General features: G+C 43.0%; 2 protein-coding genes across 3 annotated transcripts; both read right to left on the minus strand.

Moving 5' to 3' along the window:
- Positions 1–61: 61 nt before the first annotated feature.
- On the minus strand, positions 62–8,403 carry LOC133918373 (putative leucine-rich repeat receptor-like protein kinase At2g19210). Of its 2 annotated transcripts, none has more exons than XM_062362233.1 (13): positions 8,211–8,403; positions 6,566–7,121; positions 5,760–6,247; positions 5,419–5,557; positions 5,199–5,270; positions 4,212–4,283; positions 4,052–4,132; positions 3,309–3,472; positions 1,877–2,097; positions 1,520–1,646; positions 1,176–1,241; positions 907–1,093; positions 62–812 (listed from the first exon to the last, which is right to left on the minus strand). In XM_062362233.1, the coding sequence occupies exons 1-13, from the start codon at positions 8,383–8,385 to the stop codon at positions 368–370; spliced, it is 2,793 nt and encodes a 930-aa protein (XP_062218217.1). In that variant the 5' UTR covers positions 8,386–8,403; the 3' UTR covers positions 62–367. The 2 variants fall into 2 exon arrangements, with proteins under 2 accessions (XP_062218217.1, XP_062218218.1); XM_062362234.1 differs by lacking the exon at positions 8,211–8,403 and adding an exon at positions 7,366–7,606.
- Positions 8,404–12,642: 4,239 nt separating this feature from the next.
- LOC133918374 (endoglucanase 5-like) lies at positions 12,643–17,118 on the minus strand. The gene is made up of 2 exons (XM_062362235.1): positions 15,697–17,118; positions 12,643–13,558 (listed from the first exon to the last, which is right to left on the minus strand). The coding sequence occupies exons 1-2, from the start codon at positions 16,573–16,575 to the stop codon at positions 12,836–12,838; spliced, it is 1,602 nt and encodes a 533-aa protein (XP_062218219.1). The 5' UTR covers positions 16,576–17,118; the 3' UTR covers positions 12,643–12,835.
- Between the last annotated feature and the right edge of the window lie 8,074 nt (positions 17,119–25,192).

Raw genomic sequence — 25,192 nt, forward strand, 5'->3', positions numbered from 1 at the left:
AGGTTCCATCTTGCATCAACATTTTATTTTGGTTTTTTTTTCAGGAGAACACTTTGCATCAACATATAAAAAAAAAATCCGGCATGACTAGCAGGTTACACAATCATCATCATAACCACCACACCGATGGAAAGTTAAGGTCACACAATGACACAAAATCAGCAAATAAACACTGAGACTGAACTGCAGGTTTCAGGTTCCCGTCAGAACACCATCAGATGCATGTCTGATCCCATTTCAACACCTTTTTATACTACTTTTTTCACAACTTCATCTAAGCAACGCCCATGGCACAAGATCCATTGAAAACAAAAGTGAAGCGGGCTCTAACCTGAGTAACCTCCAGAGCTTCAGCTAAAGATCAAATCTATCTCATTGCAGGACCAGGAGAGGCCCTTGATATCTCCCCAACGAGCCCTTCTACCTCAAATGCACTTCTCTCGCTCAGATCATCACCGGCCAAAGCCGAGTTTCGCTTTCCATCACACCGGGCCTCGAGCTCGATGCTCTCCTTGATCTGTGCCACAGCGTCTGTCATCGTGGGCCGCTGCCTGGAGACTTGTTGCTTGCAGCGCATTGCCAAGTCAGCGACTTTCCAGACAGAGTTGATGTCGTAGTCGCCTCCCACCCTTGAATCCATGATGCTCTCGATGTTACCGTGGTCGAGGTTCTGGTGCACCCACTCCCCGATGTGGATGCTCACGCTCTCGTTTATAGGGACAACAGGGGAGTGGCCTGTGATGAGCTCCAGGAGCACGACACCAAAGCTGTACACGTCGCTCTTCTCGCTGATCTGATAACTGCGGTAATACCTGCGCAAGATCCACAGGATACAAGGGTAGAGTTTACTTACTACTTGGTAGATATATTCAAAAGATCTTTCATTCCAACAAAACAATGACGTACTCAGGATCTAAGTAGCCCACTGTACCAGCTGGTTCAGTGGAGATATGTGTTTTTGAGTCACTGAAAGCCTTGGTCAGACCAAAATCAGCAATCTTAGCCCCAAGATTTGTGGTCAAGAGGATGTTCCTACTCTTCACATCTCTGTGAATCAATGCTGGCTTACACGAGACATGCAGATACTCCAGACCTGCGATAAAGTATATACTAAAGTTTTTGCAACAATGTACAGGTACACAGGAAATCTCTAAACTAGATGGTTCTGTTCTTACCTTGAGCAGCATCAAGGGCGATTTGAAGACGCTGCTCCCAAGTGAGTGGTTTACTAGTAGAAGTGCCTATGCGCGTCCACAGAAATTGAACACAGTCAGTTTGGAGAAGTTTAAACAAGATGAGATATTCATGGACTTGATACTTTCTAAAATAAGTATGCATCTATGCAGTGAGTACCTGCAGCTGCTTTAGGATCTACGAACTGCTTCTTTGAGAAATGTAGCATTCCTATGCAATTTGAATGTCGAGATATGGCACATAGCTTATTTCTAATCTAGGAAGCCTAAAACTAGGATTTAAAGCTGATATAAGTATACATATTTGAATAGCGAAGATGAATAACCTCTCAGATGATCCTGCAGGTTCCCTTCAGGCATGTACTCATAGACAAGGGCCAGATGATTTTTGTCCTTGCAATAGCCTATCAAGGAAACCAAGTTCTTATGATGTATCCTTGTCAAGTGTTGAGCCTGCAGTGTAATTTGAAGAACTGTTGTTCAGAAAAAAAGGGCATATTAAGAATGATTACTAAGTGTATTTTTATCTACAAAACCACCAAAAAAAAAAAATTCTTGGAACAGCCCATTCATCAGAATTCAGAAAATGGTTCGACAAAGAAAAAAGGCGGAGGTACGGAAAATTTACTGCAAATTAATGCTATTGTGACACATCAAACTTCTTCAAATTGATTTCCTTTTACCTCAGCCAGAAACTCTTTACCCCCTTGTGAAGATGACTCAGACCGCACTTTCACAGCAACTGGGTTTCCATTCTCCAGGTAACCAAGGTACACAGCTCCAAACCCGCCTTTACCAATCTCTTGGCTAAAGTTCTTTGTAATATGCTTCAGTTCTCTGTATGAGAATTCTCGGTTCTCAAGTAACGCTGTTTCATCTTGAGGACTAGTAGTCCTTTTCTTAGCTGCATACATATGGAAACAAAGGCTTTATTATTGTTTCTCCATCATCTTTTTAGTTGGATCTTGTAGATTTTATCTCTAGCCTACCTCTATTTGCTTGGGACAAAGGCTTTGTTGTTGTTGTATGAAAAAAGTATTAAAAGACAACAAATACTACCACACTGTGTGGTGCACAAGACACAAACAATTATTTCCTCCCGACCTTATTGTTAGATGTATATGTACCTTTTGTATTTTCCCCTTTGTACAAGGGTTTCTTTGCATATAAGCATGCTTGTATATCCGCCCTTTGAGAGCTATGGAATACGACGAACTACATAACCCTAATATGGTATCAGAGCCTGTGTCTCTCGGTCCAACACACCACTATCTCCGGTGTGCTTCCAGCGGGTCGCCGGTGAGCCACCACTTTCGGCCGGTGAAAGTAGCTCCATCCCCCCCCCCTCTCGCGGCTCCATGCTCTAGCCCTGTCCGCCTGCCTGTCCTGCTCCACCCTGTGCGGATCCGTCCGCCGTCGGCTCCCCGCGCTGCCCTTGGCCGAATCCGCCGTCGAGGCGCTCGGCTGCATTGGCTCCCTTCCGCCGCCGGCTTCTCCTCCTCTGCCAGCCCACCGCCACCGATCTGTGCCGTTGTCTTCGCATCGGGCTGCCCCAGCAGCCTCCGCGTGCGACCCGCCCGGTGCGCACGGGCTTCGATCGGCCGGCCGCCCACCCGCCAGATCTGGTCGGGAGTGGGCAAAGCTCCCGCCGCCGTCGACCGCCCCTCCTCACGCTAGCCGTCGGGCCACCTCCCCTCCCTGCTGCTCTCTCTGTGCTGAGGTTGAAAGGGGCAAGAACCAGGGAAGAGAGAAGGGAAAGAAAAAAAGGAAGAAAAAAAAAGACTTCATGGCGAAGCCAGGAGAGGAACTCGTGAAGACGATGAATCGCCCTTTGACTCTGGTGGCGGTCACAACACCTGCAGGTGCCAGCAGTATAGAACTCTGCACCCAAGCTGTCCAGACGTTGCCAAACTGCTAACATCTGAAGGTGGAACTCGTCCACAGTGGAGTTTAGCTGTGAAAGCGATTGAGCTTCCGTCACAACAGCAATGTATATGTACCTTTTGTATTTTCCCTTTTGTACAGGTTTTTTTTTTCTTCATATAACCATGCTTGTATATCTGCTCTTTGAGGGCTATGGAATACAATGACCTGCATAACCCTAACACTTATTACCTTTTTTCTTGAGTGTTTGGCGCAGCAGAAGAATTAAAATGACAAATAGTGCAATGACGGCTACTATTGGAATGATTATTGCAGCGACAAGTGGCCCCTTAAATTTCTTTGGACCAGATCCGCAGGCAGTACCATCCTCACATAAATTTGCATTATTACCAACCCTGGTAGTATCAAAATGTACGGAACAATTCACATTAAATATGCTTCCATAATACTACCAATAAAGAGAGTGTTCTATGTAAGTTATCAATCAGATCTAAATATTAACTAGGCAAAGGTAGTACTGACACTGTTCTCGGAGGTGCCTTTTAACCCCAAAAAGAACTAAAGGAAAAAATCCCATAAGAATACATTGGGAGCGAGTAAAATGCAAACTGAAATTCTTCCATGCCTTCCTACTCCCTGGCGCAGATGAAAAGGTCAAAAACAAAAGCATAATTTTGTTTACTACAGAAGTTATGGTAATGTCCTAATTTTACTGACTATTACAATTGATACCTGATAATGGCATACCTTCTGCTTCCGTATTAAATGGACAGCATGAAATTGAGGAGCAAAAGAAGTCTAAATAAAATAGGATAAATTTAAAGCAGATTACGATACTAAATCAACAGTATTAAAATATAACCACATCCTCCAAGCATTTTGAACATTTATTTTACTAATTTGAATACTTTTCTTTTTAAACAAATAATGCCGGTTCGCTCTATAATCTGGTAACATGAAAGTATAAAACAGACCTTAGTGATAGAGTCCCTTTTTGTGATTTTTGAATAAGACTGTAAGGAATTGGTCCACTTAGATAATTGCTGGAGAGATCCCTATAAAGAAAAATCATGGTATATGAAAAATTGTTCTGTCAAGATTCCGAAACTGGAGCAGATATGTGGTAAGACTTACAGAAACACTAGTGATGGAAGTTGCCCAAGAGAATTTGGAATAGGACCGGACAAGTTGTTGCGTGACAAATCTCTGGAATAGGTAACAGTTTTTGTGAAGAACAGAATGTTTCAGTAGTGATATTTTATCAGCTTAAATTCATAACTGAATTCAAGAGGAAAAAAATATTGAACTAGTCACTGCAAACAGGCTTCCGCTTCTCTCCTAAGTCCAAAAACATATATTTCACGTGATTGTTTTCTTTGAACATAATGTTTAGTGCTTGGTGGAGACATACAAGAAAGCAAATAATTCTTCAAGCATCAAGACTACACTGAGGCACAAGAAATTCAGTAAATGTACTACCATATACTGTATGAAGTTTAAAAGTCTTTCCCTGCACCATCATGTAAATTGTTTTCATGTATTTTTCAGTAATTCAGCTGCAAACATTGCCAATTATCTAAGGAATATCTGTGCAAGGAATCATGTTGGTTTCGAATTTGGCTAGCATGCCTGCAAATTCTTCTGGTATAGACAATTTAGGGTCTATTTGGTAGAGGTCACAGAGCAGCTTCCCGGCTGGAATCAAGGAGAGTTTTGCCAAACAGTAGCTTTCAGCTTTTAGCCCCCTGAGTGAAATCTATAGGAGTGAAAAAAACAGTTTCCACTGATTCACTTTTCGCACCGAATCACTTCCTCTATATAGTTTATTCTAGAGAATCATTTTCAGCCACAGAATCACTTTTCCTAGAGAATCACTCTCCGTGGAGAATTTGAATCAGGGAGAGCTCTACCAAACAGACTTTTAGTTCCCTTAAAAAAATACGTTGTTCTAGTTATACCATACTAAACAGTACAACAATCACTAAAAATACAAAAAAACCTAAACATACGAAAAAACAAGCAGAGGGGCAATGAACCACATGAATTCAATTTACTTGTAGTATCGAAAGAAAAGCTGTAGCACGTTTGAACTTTTACAGTGAGATATTCTGCGGAACCTACAGGTACTGTAGTGCTTTCAGATCTCCAAAATAAGTAGCAATAGAACCTACCAACCCACTGGAAGACAAGTTTCTGCAAAGAAATAATAACAATAATGAAGGAATCAGGACCAGTTAGTTTCTCCTGTTGAGATGTCCTAATGTTTATTTGTAATGTCTAAATATTTAACTTATAACAATTCATTTTTCTTCTTCCTTTTATTTCATACATTGAAACTTACAATGCTGTTATTCTTGAGAAACCAGCTGGAGGATAGGTACAGTTCAATCCTTCCCATGCAAAAGCTTTTGGAGCACATGGATCACCCATCCAGTTTTTCTTCACACCAAAATTTTCTTGAATTGTCATCATGGCTCTAGCTGGTATGCAAGAACAAAAAAAATGGTTAGACAGACTCGAGCTTTAAGATACTAATACACCTACAGTGTGATAGGTGACAACTGAGGGACAGTTGGTTGTACTACCTCTGATATGCTAATTGTAAGAAAACTTAACATAGTAACAGTAATTAACAATAATAAATACACACTCTGTACTAATATTACATCGTTAAATTCATACCATCTCCAGGATCAGTTGCAGTCTCATTTGTCGGCTTCATCAAGTACATCTCCATGGCATTTAAAATAGGGGGAAGTGTTGCATTTTTCGTAGCAACAAGTGAAACAGTATACCTTGCCTGCCCCTGTACAGTGCCAGACAAGGAATCAGCAAATAGGAATCGTGGAGTGTAAGGTTGTGTGCTCCATGTGTTGGTATTGACAATGAGATCAAACTGTCGCAGTGCATTGCTCGGTACACTCTGTAACTCAGCAAAGTAGAAAACAAAGAAGTATTTGGAGCTGATATTCAGCGAGGGATCAGATGGATCCCATGAGAAGTCAATTCTTGAGCCATTGGCAGGCATTGCAGCATTTTGCATGACGGCTGATGGCACATTGTAGGCATCTGTTAGATAATTCCGAACAACAGATGTTGCAGATATCTCAGTCCAGCCCGGGATTGTGTCATATGTCGACCAAATGCGATCATGGGGATCAAGAGGGTACCTGTTTGAACCAAACAAATATGTTTCGAAATACAGTTCATTCATTTAATTAAAACTGAATCAAAGGTAGTGCGAAAAAAACAGCCTCCTATTTCAAAAAGAACAGCTTGCAGAGACATAATCCATGCAAAATATGCTTAAAATAAGAGGTTACATTCATTCATAAAGATGTTGTATTTTCTTTTTCCTATTTATTTTCAACAAGATACCCAGACACTCTGAAAGTTTTGCATCATCAAAATTCTAGTTTTATCAACCAAAATGGCGATAATATTGATCAATTAAATTTGATTCAGACAGAACTAAATTCAAAACTCACCTAACTATTGAATTGTCTGTGGGGCCCATGTTGAAACGATTGGAATTGATCAGGACAAGAGATTGACTAGCATTTGCCTCTGGGTAAAGAGTAGCCTTCAGTGGCCTCAAATCCAGCCCAGAAATAAACGGAGTTCCCATTCCTTTGTCCACCAGACAAACTTGAAGGTAATCAGAAGGAGCCACAACTATGATGTCCATCCAATTAACTGCACTTGCATCGCTGAACTTAACTTCATGCCAATAGTTTACCCCCATATACAAATCGAAGACAGGAAGCTTGTTCAGGCCATCATAGTTTCCATAATAGAAGTCTGCACGAATGAAGTACTTGTTTCCAGCAACCAAGGATCTCAAGGTGTAGCAATTCCGCTTGCCATCAGGAAAGAACCGGACATTATAATTGCGCATTGCAAGTGATGGCTTGATGTACTCTGAGGAGATGTTGCGGTTTTCTCCCGAGCCGATGAAACCATGGTCCGAGACATATATTATGGTTGAAGTGAGATCTTGGTAGGAAGAGTTCTCTGGGATGCCACAATCAATGCTTATGAAACCTGGAAAAAAAAAGGTCAAAAGTACTCTACCAAGCCAAACACACCATCGTCTAGATTAAAAAACTTGTTAGCGTCTACAAGGATTGTTCATAATCATATACATGGATATCTGAATATGCTTTCCTCAAATTGTTTGTTCCTCTATTACATAATGTTGGCTTTGCATTGAGCATTCATGCTATCAACGATGCTTCAGGTACACATGAGCACTACATGAGTTTAAAAAAGTTGCATGACAACGCACCGCGGTAATCAGGCTGGGCACTGATATACTGCAAGATGTAGAATAAGAGAATTGCAACACACAGCTTCATCCTTCCTGCTCACCCTTGTGAGCACTGAACATAAAGAGAGACCTTCTAGCAAAGAGAGAGACAGAGACTTGCATACGTACAAAGCATATCCATGGGACTAAGCCACTAGCAGGTATTTATGCACACATATCTTACTAGGTCTAGGTTGTCCTAAACTGCAATTGTGGGGCAAGAAAGTCAACGTACAAGGAACTAGGTCAGGTATTATCCAATTAAAACAGCTCTTGATATGCTACTTAATTATGGCCCACCAATAGAGAGGATACAAGTACAGCATTCTTGCAACTCTTATAATTGATCTGAACCTTTTCTTTCCAGTAGTCAAAATCTGTCATGATCACAAACAAAAAATACGCCTAAAATTGACGTAGCACACTTGACCTGAGATTAAGCAAATCCAATTCCATTCCAAATCAGAAAATTTGATGCAGGAGACAGCTGATGCTGAAATAGCTTCAGTGTGCTGCTAAATACCTCTTATTGTTATCTTGTGGTGCATAACTTAATCACTACATGCTATCAACCTAATGACCTGGTACAATATACTAACAAGAAGATCATAACGAATCTTACAAGTGGCACCCGAAGATACAATTAAAGGGAAAAAGTATGTCAGTTGCCGGCTTGATATATAGTAATCAACAATGTCCTCGTTTAATATCCTGGTGATAATTTACCAACAACTTGGATGGGCAAAGAAAACAAGACCAAGGTGCTCACATCACATGGAGCCTACCAGTATAGCAGAGCGAGTATTTGCGCCGCAATTTCGTACCAGACCAAGACGAAGATGGTGCATGCCGACTTCGGAGACCCTGACGTCGGCACGCTAAAATATTTGCTTCCTCTGCGTCCGCCACTGCCCCCGACGACGACGTGACGCCAACGCTCAGGTGAAACCGGTCGTCAGATGCTAGCCAGTGGCTGGCAGCAACCAAACGAGCCACCATTTCCCCCGTCCCCTCTCCTTGACCGCATCCCTCAGCGCGCACTGCACGAGCCGCCGCACCGACGTCCCGCGCCCGGCACACGCCGGCAACAGAGAGTCCTCACCACCCCCCCCCCCCCCCCCCCGCGCCGACGCGGCGTCAAGCCGAGGAACGTCGACGCGCATCGCCTCCGGCAGCGGATCAGAGACGCATTTCATCGATCACCTTCGGCAGCGTCTGCGAAGGTCGGAGGGTGTGGAGCAATTCTTTTGCTGTCAGTAGGTTATCCTCGGTGGAACATATAAATAGTACTCTTTATTCTCTTTATAAGTTTATTAAAGATTATTTAAGTTTTATAGAATGTGATTAACGATCAGATTTATATAGATGTATTTTTTTAAAAATACTTTATAGGATAGCATATTTGCTAATTAAAACTAACAGAACCCATTAAGCCAATAGTCAATTTAAAATTTCGAGAGTGTTGTATCTTCACTCAAGTGGGTTGTGTTGTATTCTATTTCAGTTAATCGATATCTTATTCTTTCTAAGGTCTAATTTACATGATCTTTGATTATATAGGTTAGATTATAATTATGGTATAACTCATATGGGTTATACCCATCTTCTTCGATATATTATCTATCATATTATGTGATAATCTATTTGTAAATTGATCTGCTAGGTTCTTAGTTGTTTGGTATAATTCAAAACTATTACTCTAGAGTTTTTTGATTTTCTAACAGATTTTAATCGTCTCTTTGCATATCTTGATAATTTCATATTGTCCTTAGAACGATTTATTTTGACAATAATCGTTTGTTTATCATAGTTCGTAAGGATGGCCGGTATCGGTTTTCAACCGCTGGCAAATATGTCCAGAGCTCACGTAGCTATTATGCCTTAACAGTGGTTGTGTCTAACACTGTGAGTTCTGTTTCTATGTTTGATCTCGTCAAAGTCTGTTTGCAAGATCTCTATAAGATAGCAGCACCACCAAGAATGAATACATATCCATTTGTGGTTTTGATCTTATCAGTCTCATATATCCAATTTGAATCTTTATAACCCTCTAGTAGATAGGTATTTATTATAGTAAAACCTATAATTTATAGTACCTATCAAGTATTGCATTACTCATTCAAGCCCACACTAATGATTATCATCTGGGTTAGAAATAAATCGGCTCAATTTGCTCACAACAAATAAAATATCAGACCTTATAACACTAGATAGGTACATGAGTGATCCGATTATCTGAGAGTATCATAGTTGATTTCTAGCTATTCTTTTATTCTTTCGAAGTATTAAATTAGAGCTATAAGATATTAGAACGATTTTATTATCCATGTAACCAAAATGACTCAAGATCTTTTCTACATAATAGAATAGTAAAACTGTAATCTCATTCTCACCTTTGATCACATGAAGCCTACCGGTATAGCAGAGTGAGTATTTGCGTGGCAATTTCATACCAGACAAGACGAAGATGGTGCATGATGACTTTGGAGAACCCGATGTCGGCACGCACAATACTTGCTTCCTCTGCGTCAGCCACTATCCTTGACGACGACGTGACGTCAACTCCGGTGAGGCCGGACGTCAGATGCTAGCTAGTGGTCGGCAGCAACCAAACGAGCCATCATTTCCCCCGTCCCCTCTCCTTAACCGCATCCCTCAGTGCGCATGTCAGCGCGCACTGCACGAGCCACCGCACCGACGTCCCGCGCTCGACACACACCGGCAACAGAGAGTCCTCACCCCCCGCGCGCGCCGACGTGGCGTCAAGCCGAAGAACGTCGACGTGCATCGCCTCCGGCAGCGGATCAGAGATGCATTTCATCGATCACCTTCGGCAGCGTCTGCGAAGGCCGGAGCAACAGGGTACCCCTCGGGTGGAGGCTGTGGAGCAATATTTGACTGTCAGCAGGCTATCCTCGGTGGAACATATAAATCGTACTTTTTAATATTTTTATAAATTTATTAAAGATCATTTAAGTCTCGACTACGACAACGATCAAATTTATATATGTGTGATTTTTAAAAGTATTTTATAGGATAGCATCTTTATTAATTAAAACTAACAGAACACGTTAAGCCAATAGTCAATATGCATTACAGTTTCTGAGAGTATTATATCTTCACTCGAGTGGATTATGTGGTATTCTCTTTCAGTTAATCAATATTTTGTTCTTCCTAAGTCATAACTTACGTGATCTTCGATCACATAGGTTGAGTTACAATTATGGTATAACTTGTATGGGTCTCATATCCACCTTCTTCAATATATTATCTATCACATTCTGTGATAGTCTATTTGTAAATTGATTTGTTAGATTCTTAGTTGTTTAGATATAATCCAAGGCTATTACTCTGGAGTTTCTCGATTTACTGATAGATTTTAATCATCTCTTTACATATCTTGATGATTTCATGTTATCTTTAGAACTGTTTATTTTGATAATAATTATTTATTTATCACAATTCATAAGGATAGCCGGTATCGATTTTCAACCACTGGCAAATATATTCAGAGCTCACGTAGCTATTATGCCTTAACAGTGCCTGTATCTAACGTTGTGAGTTCTATTTTTATAGTTGACCTCGTTAGAATGTTTGTTTGCAAGACTTTCATGAAATAGCAGCACCACCAAGAGTAAATACATATCCACTTATGACCTTAATCTCATCCTTCTCGTATATCCAATTTAAATCTCTATAACTTTATAGTACTGATGGGTATCTATTATAGTGAAATATATAATTCATAGTACCTATTAAGTAGCGCATTACTCGTCCAAACCCACGCTAACGATTATCATCCGAGTTAGAAGTAAGTCGGCTCAATTTGCTCACAACAAATAAGATATTAGACCTTATAGCACTAGTTAGGTATACGAGTGATCCGATTATCTGGGAGTATTTTAGTTGATTTCTTTTATTCTTTTCGAGTATTAAATTAGAGTTATAAGTTGTTGAAGCGATTTTATTATTCATGTAACCAAAATGACTTAAGACCTTTTCTATATAATAGTATTATAAAAGTGTAATCTCGTTCTCTCCATTGAACACATGAAGCCTACCAGTATAGCAAAGGGAGTATTTGCACGAATTTCGTACCAGACCAAGACGAAGATGGTGCATGACGACTTCGGAGACCCTGACGTCGGCACGCTAAAATACTTGCTTCCTCTGCGTCCGCCACTGCCCCCGACGACGACGTGACGTCAACGCTCAGGTGTGAGACCGGTCGTCAGATGCTAGCCAGTGGCTGGCAGCAACCAAACGAGCCACCATTTTCCCCGTCCCCTCTCCTTGACCGCATCCCTCAGTGCGCATGTCGGCACGCACCGCACCGACGTCCCGCGCCAGGCACACGCCGGCAACAGAGAGTCCTTACTCCGCGCGCACGCGCCGACGCGGCGTCAAGCCGACGAACGTCGACACGCATCGCCTCCGGCAGCGGCTCACCGAGACGCATTTCGTCGATCACCTTTGGCGGCGTCTGCGAAGGCCGGAGCAGCTGCCGTGGCTGCGGCATTCCCTCGAACACCTATGAGCAACGGTTCCGCAGCACGCAGGGGGTACATGCGGGTGTCTGACATGCGGGGTACAGTTCCGTGGTCGTGGGGTCCACCTGTCAGCCTTCACCCGCAGGAACGGCTCTTTTTTTCCGTTGATCAAGTCAACCCCTATCGTTAGTCGCTCCCACCAGTAATCACAAGATTAATTTCGCGTGGTAAAGGTTAGGCCGATGCTATTTTTCAGTCATCTAATAATAATATTTTTTTCAACCCATTAATTCAATCATGAGATTTTTATTTAATAACCAATCTCATTTCCTTCTACTCTTACCTGTCTATCATACTTTATCTTTCTTTTATTTCTCATAGCGCTCCCCCACCTCCCTTCTCTCTCTTCACGGAATGCTCCCTCTTCCTTATTCTCGACGGCATCATATACCCGTCACTATCATCATGCTAACCTAACTTTGTTGAAATCGTCAACTTATCTCCCCTACCTCAACACTATCTCATTCGACGGTCCTTCTCTATCGGGTTGGCCTCCCTCTTCAAAAACTCCCTCTAAACCCGCCAATAAAAAAATCCCGCTAGAAATCAAACTCCACCGCTAGATCTCGCTGACTTCTTCGGTTCAACGTCAACTGAAATCGTCTCCGGAAACCTTGATTTAAAGCACTGAAGATTAGGAAGCGGGTAACATTAATGGAAAACCAAGAAAATATAAAGATATTTCCGTTTGTCGTGCAAAACATGATTCGATTAAATTCTATGTTTCTTCCTTTCATCTCCTTTTTATGTGCAAAAGATGAAACAAACAATCTCTATGAATCAACAAAAAAGAATCATGTATACATCCATCCTACTCAATATCTTTTTTCTCTCTCTCTTTTCCTTTCACCGATGTTATTTTCCTCTCACATCGAACATTTTCCAAGGAATGGATTCTCCTATCGAAGATCCGCCTCCGGCGCCGCAGTCGCCGAGGACGGCGGACGCCGCGGCTGCTGCCCCTCTAGCTGCATGAGCTTGGAGAAGACCCCGACCATGGGCGCGGTGTTGTACGTGCAGGCCTCCGTCTGCATGTATGCGCCGCGGTGGTCGTTGAAGACGTCCTCGGCGTTGGGCCCGCCGACGACGGCGCCGACGAGGTCGTGCGGGTTCTCCCGCCGCGCGCTGTACCACGAGTCGAACCCCTGCAGGCACCCGATGAAGTCGCTGTCGTGCCGGTACGACGCGCTCGACGCCGCGCGGTGGTGCACCCGCCGCGGGTACGCCGCGCCGTAGCCGACGAGGTAGCTCGTGCGCATCGGGTTGGTGCCCAGGATGTAGTCAGCCTGGGTCTTGGCGAACGCCAGCACGTCGCCCGCCTCGGCCGCGGCCTCGCCGGCACCGGCGTCGGACTGGCCGCAGCGGAGAGGCTGGCCAAGGGCGCCGAGCACGTCGGAGTAAATGGTGAGGAGGAAGGCGGCGCTGGAGACGTACTGGAGGTTGTTCCAGGGGCGGATGAAGAGCAGCCCCGCCGGCGTGCGGCCGGCGTTGTGCTCTGCGCCGCCGGGGTTCCGGTTCATGCACGAGCACACGTAGTACTCCGCCTTGGACCGGTATTGCTCCACCACCGCGCGCTGCTCGTCGCTCAGCCGCAGCTGCCGCTCCTTCTCCTCAACCAGCAGCTGTAAAATTCAGGTCAAAAATAAATTTTCAGCAGCTGTAAAACTCAGGTCAAAAATAAATTTTCAGCAGCTGTCAAATTAATCAACAAGTAATAGATGATGAATTGCTTCTTATCTAAACTGTTCATATGCACAATACAATCTTCGAAAGGAGATAAGTGACAAGTTACGAATATTTCAATAATCTTTTTTTGGGGTGGAAATTCAATGTCTGAAGAACAAACCACTTTTATCTTAAAAATTTGTAACATATTTTGCGTTGTTAAACAAAAAAAGGAGGATTTTTTACTTAGTTGCATTTCGCGTGCCATTTAAACTTAATAGCTTATCAGTGAGACATCTTGTGCCACATTTTTTACTGAAATAAATAGAATATCATCGTTTTATTTTGTTATCAGTTTCTGTTAATTAGTCAAACTTTGGGCCAACTCTATTGCACCGTTGACTTTAGGAGTAAGACTAGTGGCCAGCCATAGGGAAATGCAAAACTGCATCCACAGCCGTTCATCCCTCCCAACTGACACTATCCAATTGCCTGGTGGCCAGCCATGTGATTGTATCTGTACATGACAGCATAAACCTTATGTTGTTATGGTCCTAATTTCAGTGTCAACCAAAATTAATTGTTAAGGCTCATATATTATTATATTAAGCTGAAGGTAAATAATTGAGATATTAGAATTAATCCTGGGGCACATGATCCTTCCTGGGTTCAGTTTGTCAGGGATCTGGTTGTGATCCAACCACTTCAACTTTTCCCAGACATGTAACCACTGTCGGTCGAATGCCATGGTTCTTGTGTTGTCTTCATGAGCAGGAGCTGTCTCGCTCATACTCTCATTTTATTTTGTCCTCAAATTATATCGATTTTATTTTGTTCCCAAATTATATCGTGCTTTCTATAGAAAATTCCAAAATGACACTGACTTCTCTTCTCCAACTGCACCAGCAAGATGGCTAGAATCTTCAGAGTTGATTGATTTGCTTGCTTCACAACATCACATTCTAAGCATGGTGACAGAGGAAAGGCTTGTGGATGCATAAAGAAATGGGCATGGTAAGAGATGGCTGCCTTGTATTCTAAGCATTGGAGGGAACAATGGTCAATGGAGTTAGGATTAGGAAGTCAGTTCATTTCTACAAAACCCCAACAATGTCATCAGTCTAGTACACCTTATAAAAAAAATGCTAAGGTTAGGAAAACAGTCTGTTGCTTGAAGAATAATGCTACCTAGAGCACATTAGAGGAAAAAAAAAAAGGGTTAGCAAAGGACAAAGTAACAGGTAGAGGAAGGATCAGCTTGCTCAAAAACAATTGAAGCTCCATATATAGCTTTGTTACGAATAATCATCATTTGCTTAATTAGTTGATGATATGGCCCTTTAAAAGAAAAAACTGAACCACCAGAAGAAGACTTCCATCAGCTTTGTATTAAGGGAGGAGAGTACTAAATCTTTTATAGAAGTACTCACACGAACTATAGTTTTAACTGAAGGCTTTACCAATCGAGTTATCGCTCGGTTCTACGTATGACGCTTCTGATGATATATGATTTAACTTCTGTCAAAGAAAATGTGAATGTGCCAAAATCAGCACGTACGCTGCATGTACAGATGTTCTCGTGCTAGTTCTCCAAAAGCGTATACGGCGCCTATGCATTCCTCAGCAAGACGGAGCTGTTGGATGTGGTGCATCCATCAAATTCAAACACAAGCAAGGGGGCAGGGCAGGGATATGCTTGTAAGCAAAAGGAAAGGTTGCACCAAACAGGCTTGCCCTTCATGCTAACTTAGAACTGTTTGTATTCACTGGCTTTGCAGCCCTGCAGCTAAACATCTATCTCCATCAAAGTGTGGGCCAACAAAAGAGAATGCTAACCCTGCATATGCTATCTACCAGCTCTTGATTCAGATTTCACGCCATGCATGTCAGCAATTTAAATTTACACCCCAATCAACAGTGGAAATTTTAATCTCTATTACTCTCTCCGAACATAAAAGCATGACATTTTGCATTAGATTTGGTTAAACTTTTAAAACATTGCCTAACGATAGCTTTCAAAATATCTAGTTTGAAAACATTAATATTATACGTGTAGATTTTCTTGAAAGTATTTTCATCATATCATAGTGCGTACCTCGGATGCCAGGACCTGGAGTCCAGCGTACTTGATGTCCCAGCTGAACTCGGAGACGGCCCATCCAGTGCCGCCGAAGTCGTCGGCGTTGGCAAGGGCGTAGTCAAGGTAGTCGCGGCGGCCGGTGGCGCGGTGCAGCCAGAGCGCCGCCCACAGCAGCTCGTCCTGGTAGCCGCTCGACGACGGGTAATAGCTCTTGACCACCTCCACGCTCGCGTCGTACCGGCCTCTGTACGTGTCCGCGAACTCGAACAGCTGCTGCGCGTGGTGTAGGAGGAGGTGCGCGTAGTGCGCGTCGCCGGCGCGCCGGAACACGACGGAGGCGGCGGCCATGGCCGCGGCCGTCTCGGCGGCCACCTCCGAGCCGGGGTTCTCGGCGTCCACCTTGTACGCGCGCCGCGACGTGGTCATGTCCTCCGGCCGCTGCCAGCAGTAGTGGTCCGAGTCGCCGTCGCCGACCTGCGCCCAGAGCACGTTGGGTCCCGTGTGCGCCTTGATGAAGTAGTCGGTGCCCCACTTGATGGCCTGCAGCGCGTGCGCAAGCTCCCCCGCGGCGGCGACGCCTTCGCCGTACTCGAGGACGCCCCACGACAGCATGGTGACGGTGAACGCCATGGGGAGGCCGAACTTGACGTGGTCGCCGGCGTCGTAGTACCCGCCCACTAGGTCCACGCCTTGCTCGAGGCCGTCGGTGAGGCCCGAATGGCCGCGCCACCGCACGCGCTGGTTGTACGGCAGCCGCCCCGACCGCTGTGCCTCGAAGTAGAGCAGGCTCTTGTGCAGCGCCTCGCCGTAGTCGTGCGCCGCCGCCGACGCCACGGCCAGCGACACGGCGACCACGGCCGCGGCCACCACGAAGCTGCCGGAGACGTCGCTCATTGCAAGAACCAACCAACAAGCAGCTGTCCCTCTTCCCCTCCTCCTCCGCAATCTCCACCGGCGCAAACGCAACGCATAGATCAATCAATCCCTCATGACCAAATGGAAGCCATTAATCCGAGCCACCTCGCCGCGACGCATGGAGCCAACCAGGAGCAATGAACTCCCTCCAAGAACCGGCACGCTCTGCTCTCTCTCTCTCTCGCCTGGCAAAATGGAAACGACCGGGCAACTGAAGAATCGAATAACTGCACTGAGCAATGGCTGGCTACTGATTAATTCACTGCCAAATTTAGCAGGCCCTCGTTCCTCCTTGGTGGTCGAGAAGATCACGCATGCACCGCAAAATCTCTCAGGAATAATATGGCACGGCACGGCGCATTTATACACATGTAGCCAAGCGAGGAAGAGACAGGAAACGGGGGTAGGAATGGAACTGGAGAAGCGAAAGGACGAAGATGCAGAGGAGTTGGTGGGTGGAAAGACTCGGCTTTGGCCTGCCATGGCCATGGCGGTGTCTTCGCAAGAGGATGACAGGGACACCTGCTGCAGTGCTGTTAGTACTAATCAACTCCTTTTTATGTTGAGTACAAACTCACTCGTGATGTTCCCTTCCCCACGTTGAGCCTTCTTCTGGTTGACGTACGTCTTGCCTTCTTTGGTTGGCGGATAAAAGGCTACTAAGTAGGGCTCTTTTTATTCTTCTTACTCCTTTTCTTCTTCTTTTTTATTTCTTTTTTATGTTTAAAAATTAAAAAGGGCTCACAGGATCGGTGCATGAGCCCCCTCCGCCTAGAGTTCATGGTGGATACACTCCTAACCACCGGGAAATGTAACTTTGTATACCTTTACATACGTTTATTTTGTCTCGACCTCTATCTCTTCTACCATCTGATATTTATCTATATATATTGATTCTTTTTTTTACTTTATAATTTTTTTCATCTATCCCTCAATACGGATCTCAATGTAAATAAGCCGTTCTGATGAACCATACGTCCACTGCCCTGATAGAATTTTTATGTTCCTAACCACCGATTGGATCTCTGATCAATAGCTGGGATCAAGCAAATTACAACTATGTTCCTCTTAGCTAAGTCAACATAACTCCTATTCCATTGTTTCCAAGTTATATGGGAAATTAAGTTGAAATATGCCTTAATTTATATGTGATTGAAAATATTGTCGATTTGGTTTGTTAAGTTTTAGATTGCTCGAGTTTGGTTTGAATATTTTGATTATGGATTAACTGGAGTTAGAGTTAGAGAAATGTGTTTGCTTGTCTCATGGTGTGCAGATGACAGATGCAACTTGGCGGTCGATGGCGGGTGATCGGGGCAAAGCGGGTGCTTGGTGTCAGACGATCAAGGAGGCCGAGCGAAGTCAAGGGTGATCCTAGCTGTACATGTAGAGGTCAAGCAAAGCATGAAACGAATGATGAAGACGGCGTATTGACAAAGTCAAGCAAAAGGAATATCGGTGCAAGTGACAAGACGGCTCGAGGGATCGTGAGCGGGAGAGACTTGTCTGTGGTCAGGATCACAAGATGGAGTACACGTGTCGATATCAGAGCACTTGCTTAAGGTGTAAGTAAGTGATGAGTCACGCTTTGAGAAACGTGCAAAGGGTTTCACAGTTGGACCTCAAAACAGTGAGAGGACTGGAGGAGTATGTGATACTATCGTGAAGCTTGCATCGAGGCGAAGCTAAGTCGCGAAGACACTGTGGCCATTTGATGGACGGAGCAAAATATTGATCAAAATACTCTCGATGGTAGGTAGAAGTGTACTACAAAAGAGAAGTATTTTGATAACAAGCTTGAAAATTTAGGAGTCGAATTTTCTAGACCTATAAATAGAGAAGTAGAGCTATGAGAGAGTTAGAATCAGGCACTTGAGCCCTTTGTGCCACCCATTTGAGAGCTTAGTACTAGGGTTTTAGAGGAGATGAATATGAGTGCTTAGTCTATGTAATAGGTGAGAGTTTTTGAGAGAGAAATCCTTATAATCTGCTTAAAATAGGACTGACCTCTTTGTGTAATGAAGTTTATATTTTTGCATATGCTTGAATTCCCCTCCTTCTAGTCTCTCTCCATTGGTTTCCTTGCAAGTTTGTAAGTTTTTCTTTTCGGTTGTGATTTTCTTGTTGATTTTTGTTTTTGCTTTTGAGCTGCGATTTTTTAACCTTGAGAAGTTATTCTTCTTGTTGCTAGAGGCATAAATGTTTATATACTCATGTATTTGAGAGTGTTTTGAATTCTCTTGTCTCCAGACCATTAACTTGGAGAGTTGCTTCTTTTGGTGACTGTCGTTTTGCTTTGTTCTTCGTTCAAGTTTCAAGTTTTTTGCTCAAAGACATATGGAATGGTCTTGAATAGAGCCTATGATTCATATTCCATCCATGAAGTCATGTTGTCTTGGAATTTTCTTTCTTGATTTGTCTCTCTAAAGTTTATGTTTCTGTTTGTGCGTTTTTGAGAAGTATTGGGTGAACAAAGAGTAGGCTATCTATTTCGTAAGAAATTTATAGGACATATTCACCCCCTTTAGTTACCGTTCTCGGGCCTACAATTGGTATCAGAGTCAGTTTGATCTTTTGTTAACCTTAACTGCCTTTGTGATCTGTAGGCGATATGGAGAGAAGTGGAAAGATTCCATTATTTGATGGAAGAGACTTTTCGTACTGGAAGGTGCGCATGGAGGCTTATCTTCTAAGCCAAGGAAGTGCAATATGAGAAGTAGTTGATTCCAACTACGAGATTTCTGCTACTCGTACGACTCAGGTTCAAATCGAATAGTATGAGACCAACGACAAGACCATAAATATTTTGTTAACTAGCCTAAGTCGGAATGAGTTTGACAGGGTTCAACACTTCCGTACTGCCCGGGAGATATGGAATACTCTGTGTGTCTTCCATGAAGGTACTAATCATATTAAAGCTAGACGTCAAAGCACTTACAACCAAGAATATCAAATGTTTGTACAAGGGCCTAGTGAATCTTTGGATGCTATGTTTACTCGTTTTGATGGAATTGTGAGCAACTTTAGATCCACTGGTGTTTTGCCATACTCTGACCATAAGAGGGCAATCAAGCTTCTCTATGCTCTTGATTGTAGTATATGTGAAGTGAAGATCTCGAGCATCAAAGAGTCACAAAGTTACGACATGTTAACTTGTGATGAACTCTTCAGCAATCTCAAGTCCATCGAGATAGCCAAGGTGGCTCGGATTGGCCTCGGAAACCACCTGTCTCAGAACATGGCATTGGTTTTCGGACCAAATGGTGGCAATCAGGCTGGAGCTAGCTTTTCTTGTGCTAACACCTCACCGAGTGATTTTGCTTTGTCTTGCTTGGTTTCTATCATAGAGGAGCAGGTGGATGCACTGGATGATGAGAACCTTGCTCTCATTGTGAAGAAGTTCACCCGCTTCTACAACAACAAGAGAGACTAGAGAAGAGGGGGCTCCCATGCTTGTTTGAGTATGGTGATACCACTCACTTCAAGGCAGACTGCCCTAAGCTCAAGAAGAGGGAGGTCAACGACCACGGTTACAACAAGCACAAGAAGAAGAACAAGAAACCCTTCTTCAAAAATAATTGTGATAAGGTGGCCAAGAAGGCGGCCAAGGCAACTTCTAGTGCATTCATGGTAGCTCTCAGCAACATCGAAACCTCATCAAGTGAGGAGGAAAGCTCGGAGGAGGAGGAATCGCAAGTGAAGAACAAGTAAAAGGCCAAGGACTTCACTGACCTCTGCTACATGGCAGACGACAACAACGACAGCAACCCCGAACTTGATCCCTCTAAGGTATTACCTTTCTACGATCAACTTTGCATCCAAGTCGTACCTTGAATGATGCTCTCGTTAGCCAGGATAGATTGCTTAAGAAAACTATGAGTGAGTTGAAGGAGGTTAGGTCTAAGTATGAGTCTGTTCCTTTTGAGCTTGAGTTGCTTAGATGTAGGGCTAAGGTTGAGGATGAGGATTGTGAGAGTTGCTTGGTTGTCATGAGTGAGCTTGCCGAGCTTTAAACTATGCATGCTCAAATTGCTAGTCGGCTTGAGACTGCCAAGAAGAAGCTTCTTAAGGAGGAGTCTACATTTACTCTCTTAGACGCTTGTAAGAATTGTCCTTTGCTTTTAAAGGATGCTGAAGTAAAAGACAAGCGCATAAAAGAGCTAGAGTATAGATTGGAGAGTGTCGAGAGTTCTACGGATGTGCAGCCTAAGTGTCCCACTTGTATGGTCCTTAAGGACAAGCTCAGCTGGATTATAGCAAGCTGAAAAGCTCATGGTTGAGAATAAGTATCTCCTTTCTCTTGTGAAGAAGTGCTCAGAAGGCAATAGCAAAATAGATTTGATCTTAGTCAAGACCAAGATGTATGCTGATAAGGCTGGATTAGCTTTGGGCTTTGAGAGAGTTGCTTACACCAATTCTAGCAAGACTGTATTTACCCCTCCCACTACCCTAGAGTTGAAGAAAGCCAAGATTAATGCCTCACAATATATGCTAGAAAAGAATAAATCTACATCTCAACCTACAAAGAAAAACCCACACTCAAGAAAGATCCACAGCCTAAGATGATGACACTTGTGAGAGAGATTAGAGTAACTAGCAATCGAATTCCCGAGAGACGCTATTACTGCACCTACTGTCAGAGAGAGGGTCACCTTGTTGGGTTTTGCTTCCGCCGTAGGAGAGATGAGAGGCGTGAGTGGGAGTGAAGTACCCGGAACATGTATCGTCCCTCTGTTGGTGTACATGAGCCTTTTTCTTGCTCCTACCTATGAGTCTCTAGCGTTTTTCAGTCTCTTTCTAGAAACGTTGTCTGGTGTGAATTTTACCATGACTCATATAGTTTTGATCCACATGTAAGAGGCTTTGAGTCCCAACGCTTTGGCAAACTACGTATTCCCTATAGTGGTACTCGTCCCTAGCGTGTTGGTGTTGAGTTGCATGCTCCTACTATTTCAACTTCAAGGTGGATGACTCAGTACTGGATTCCCATGAGGTTTTTGACTAATCCTAGTATTGAGCTATCCACCTTCTGTTCTTCTTCTATGTAGGTGGCAGGTAGAGGCTTGGAGGACATGTGACTCATTGACTCTGGTTGTTCGCGCAACATAACCGAATATTCATCATGGTTCTCCAGCTTCACCCTGATAAAGCATCATGAGTATATCACTTTCAAAGATGATTGAAAAGGTAGAGTGAAGGCCAAAGGAACAGTAAAGGTAAAAGAGAGTTTTACTCTCAAAGATGTGGCTTTGGTTGAGCATCTGGGATACAACTTGGTTTCTGTATCTCAGTTGCTAGATGAGGACTTGGAAGTGCGCTTCAAGCGTGATACTTCTTGAGTTCTTGATTCTTCTGGCGCTTTGATTTGCAAGATTTCTCGAGTTGGGAAAGTTTTTGGAGCCAATTTTTCTGAGGTTTTTGGTTCTTCTCGGTGTTTACTTGCTCAACCTTCTTCTGAGCTTTGGATGTGGAATAGGAGATTAGGGAACATGAGTTTTGATTTGCTTACTCGTTTGAGTATCCTAAGTTTGATCCGAGGATTGCCCAAGCTCAAGTTTGAGAAGAACCTTGTTTGTGCTCCTTGTCGGTACGGTAAGATGGTTACCGCTCCTCATCCACCAATCAATCTGGTGCTGACTGAACGACCAGGAGAACCCACCATATGGGCATTGTTGGTCCTTCCCGGGTTCGTTCGACGGGTGGGAGTGGTATGCACTTGTTATTATTATTGATTACTCTCGCTACTCTCGGATCTTCTTTATTGTAAGCAAGGATTAAGTGTTCTCACACTTTCAAAACTTTGCTTTGAGATTATTCAAAGAACTTCCAGTTGCATTGAAAGCAATTCACAGTGATAATGATATCGAGTTCAAGAACTATCTTTTTGATACAATCTATCTTGAACATGATATTGAGCATCAATTTTCTACCCCATGCGTTCCTTAGCAGGATGACATAGTTGAAAGAAAGAACAAAACTTTATTGGAGATAGCTAGAAAGATGCTCGATGAGTATATGACTCCTAGGAAGTTTTGGGCTAAGGCCATTAGCACAACGTGCTACATCTGAAATCGGATTTTTTTGCGCTCGATCTTGAATTTGACTTATGAGTTGTGCTTTGGGAGGAAGCTAAATGTTTCACATTTGAGAGTTTTCGGTTGTCAGTGCTTTATCCTAAAGCGTGGTAATCTTGACAAATTCGAGTCACACTCTTCTGATGGTATTTTTTTTGGGTTTTCTCTTCATAGCCATACTTACAGGGTTTACAATCTTGACACTAACACCAGCATGGAATCATATGATGTAACTTTTGATGAATCAATCCCTGTGCTAGTTCTATCTTTGAATGTGCAGGTGATCAGGAGATGAGCGATAGCATCTTTATAAATGGTGACCTTCCAGCTCTTGGTGATGACAAGTTTGTTGATTTAGTTTGTCAAGTTTTGGATTGCTTGAGCTTGGTTTGAGCATTTTGATTATGAACTAACTGGAGTTAGAGTTAGGGAAATGTGTTTGCTTGTCTCATGGTATGTAGGTAATGGATGCAACTTGGTGGTCGATGACGAGTGATCAAGGAGTCTGAGCGGAGTTAAGGGTGATTCTAGCTATACACATGGAGGTCAAGAAGAGCATAAAACAGAGGATAAAGATGACGTGTTAACAAAGTCAAGTAAAAGGAATACCGATGCAAGTGACAAGACGACCTGAGGGATCAGAAGCAGGAGAGACTTGTCGGCGATCAGGATCGCAAGACGGGGTACACGTGTCGATATTAGAGCGTTTGCTTAAGGTGTAAGCAAGCGGTAAGTCTCGTTTTGAGAAGCATGCAAAGGGTTTCACAGTTGAGCCTCAAAACCGTGTGAGGACTAGATGAGTATATGACACCATCGCGAAGCTTGTGTCGAGGAGAAGTTAAGTCGTGAAGGCGCCATAGCCGTTCAATGGACGGAGCAATACATGAACCAAAATGCCCTCGGTAATAGATAGAAGTGTACTATAAGAGATATGTATTTTAATAACAAGCTAGAAAACTTAGAGATTAAATTTTTTAACCTATAAATAGATGGGTATGACTACAAGAGAGTTGGAACCAACTACTTGAGCCCCTTGTGCCACCTATTTGAGAGCCTAGTGCTAGCGTTTTAGAGGAGAGTAATATGAGTGCTTAGCCTATATAATAGGTGAGAGTTTTTGGAAGAAAAGTTATTGTAATTCGTCTAAAATAAGACTGATATATTTGAGTAATGAAGTTTATATTTTTGCATATGTTTGAATTCCCCTCTTCTAATCTTCTATTGGTCCCCTCATAAGTTTGCAAGTTTTTTTTTTATTGTGATTTTCTTGTTAATTTTCGTTTTTGCCTTTAAACTGTGATTTTTCAACCTTAGAAAGTTGTTATTCTTGTTGTTAGAAGCATAAACGTTCATATACTCATATATTTAAGAGAATTTTAAACCCCTTATCTTTAAATATCTATTCACCTACCTCTCATCGCTATTTTCGGTCATACATCGTAGAGAGCAAAACGAGAATGGTTTGTTTAGCCTTTTTCTATGATCAGCTCGCATGTCACGGAGGGTAATATAAGCTTTTCTGATCAAGTAAACCAACGAATTAAATCTGTGGATCAAAAGTCACACACACGCATGTCGATCGAGCTGCAGTGCGTGTTGTAGGTCAGGTCTTGATCATGAGTTCGTTGCAACGTTGCTGTCAGGTGCCAGTAAGTAGCCGGTCGATCGAGCCCCCGCTCCTCTTCTCCTTTCCTGTGAGTGACAAGGCAGGCAGACGTCGCAACGTGTGACCAGTATCGGATGCTTCGGTTGGAATCGAAAACGAAGGCTCTTGGAATTGAACGGCAGAAAATATGTAACTTGGACGCATTTTTTGGTAGCTACAGAATGCGTTGAAGGACCTGCAGAAAGAAAGATATATGTATCTAGTAGGTCCACGTTTAGAACAAGGAAGCTGCTCTTGATTAGTCAGTTCGCAGCAGCAGTGTGTTAGGCAAAACTGGACCTTGACAAAGACGCCCACAGTAGACTTGCAATATTATGTATGTTACTGTAGCATCCATATCGCAATCAAGTAGTTAAATTTTTCGCTATATATCTATCATTCGTTAAACAGATGAGGTGGACAATACACATCCAGTCGTCCACAAGACGGTTTGCAATTGAGAGTAGTGAATATACAACTCCACAGAGGTGTGGATACACATTGTCTATCTCTTTTACTTAATATTTACTCATCAGTTATTTGTTATCTATTTTATAATTTTTTTACATATTTTTTAATACGATTTTCAATACAAATAAACGATTCTAATAAACCATACGTTCATATACCTAATTCCTAATGAAAATTTTCCTTCCTTCCTTAGAGTACTACTGCATAGATCCCTTAATCGATATGACTTTGCAGCGCTATTCCATTTTAACAAACAAGCCGGGTTGTTAGATTTCAGAATTCAGACTTTTTAACACACGCAGCCGCTGCAATATCAAATCAGATTCCATAAATTCCTTCAAGAACACATCCTGTCGTTAGGAGACAACATTCCAAGATCAATTCCGTCGTACATACCTCACCTCAC

The sequence above is a fragment of the Phragmites australis genome, chromosome 5 (assembly GCF_958298935.1).
Source record: "Phragmites australis chromosome 5, lpPhrAust1.1, whole genome shotgun sequence".
NCBI classification, from domain to species: domain Eukaryota; kingdom Viridiplantae; phylum Streptophyta; class Magnoliopsida; order Poales; family Poaceae; genus Phragmites; species Phragmites australis.

What these genes read in the sequence shown, in the direction of transcription:
- LOC133918373 (XM_062362233.1), bottom strand. Translation starts at nt 8,385, where the DNA reads ATGGTGGCTCGTTTGGTTGCTGCCAGCCACTGGCTAGCATCTGACGAC. An exon ending in CCAAACACTCAAGAAAAAAG is followed by an intron (nt 2,098 to 3,308) that starts GTAATAAGTGTT and finishes ATATGTATGCAG; the next exon opens with CTAAGAAAAGGACTACTAGT. An exon ending in GTGGGCTACTTAGATCCTGA is followed by an intron (nt 813 to 906) that starts GTACGTCATTGT and finishes GATCTTGCGCAG; the next exon opens with GTATTACCGCAGTTATCAGA.
- LOC133918374 (XM_062362235.1), bottom strand. Translation starts at nt 16,575, where the DNA reads ATGAGCGACGTCTCCGGCAGCTTCGTGGTGGCCGCGGCCGTGGTCGCC. An exon ending in TCCAGGTCCTGGCATCCGAG is followed by an intron (nt 13,559 to 15,696) that starts GTACGCACTATG and finishes TGAATTTTACAG; the next exon opens with CTGCTGGTTGAGGAGAAGGA.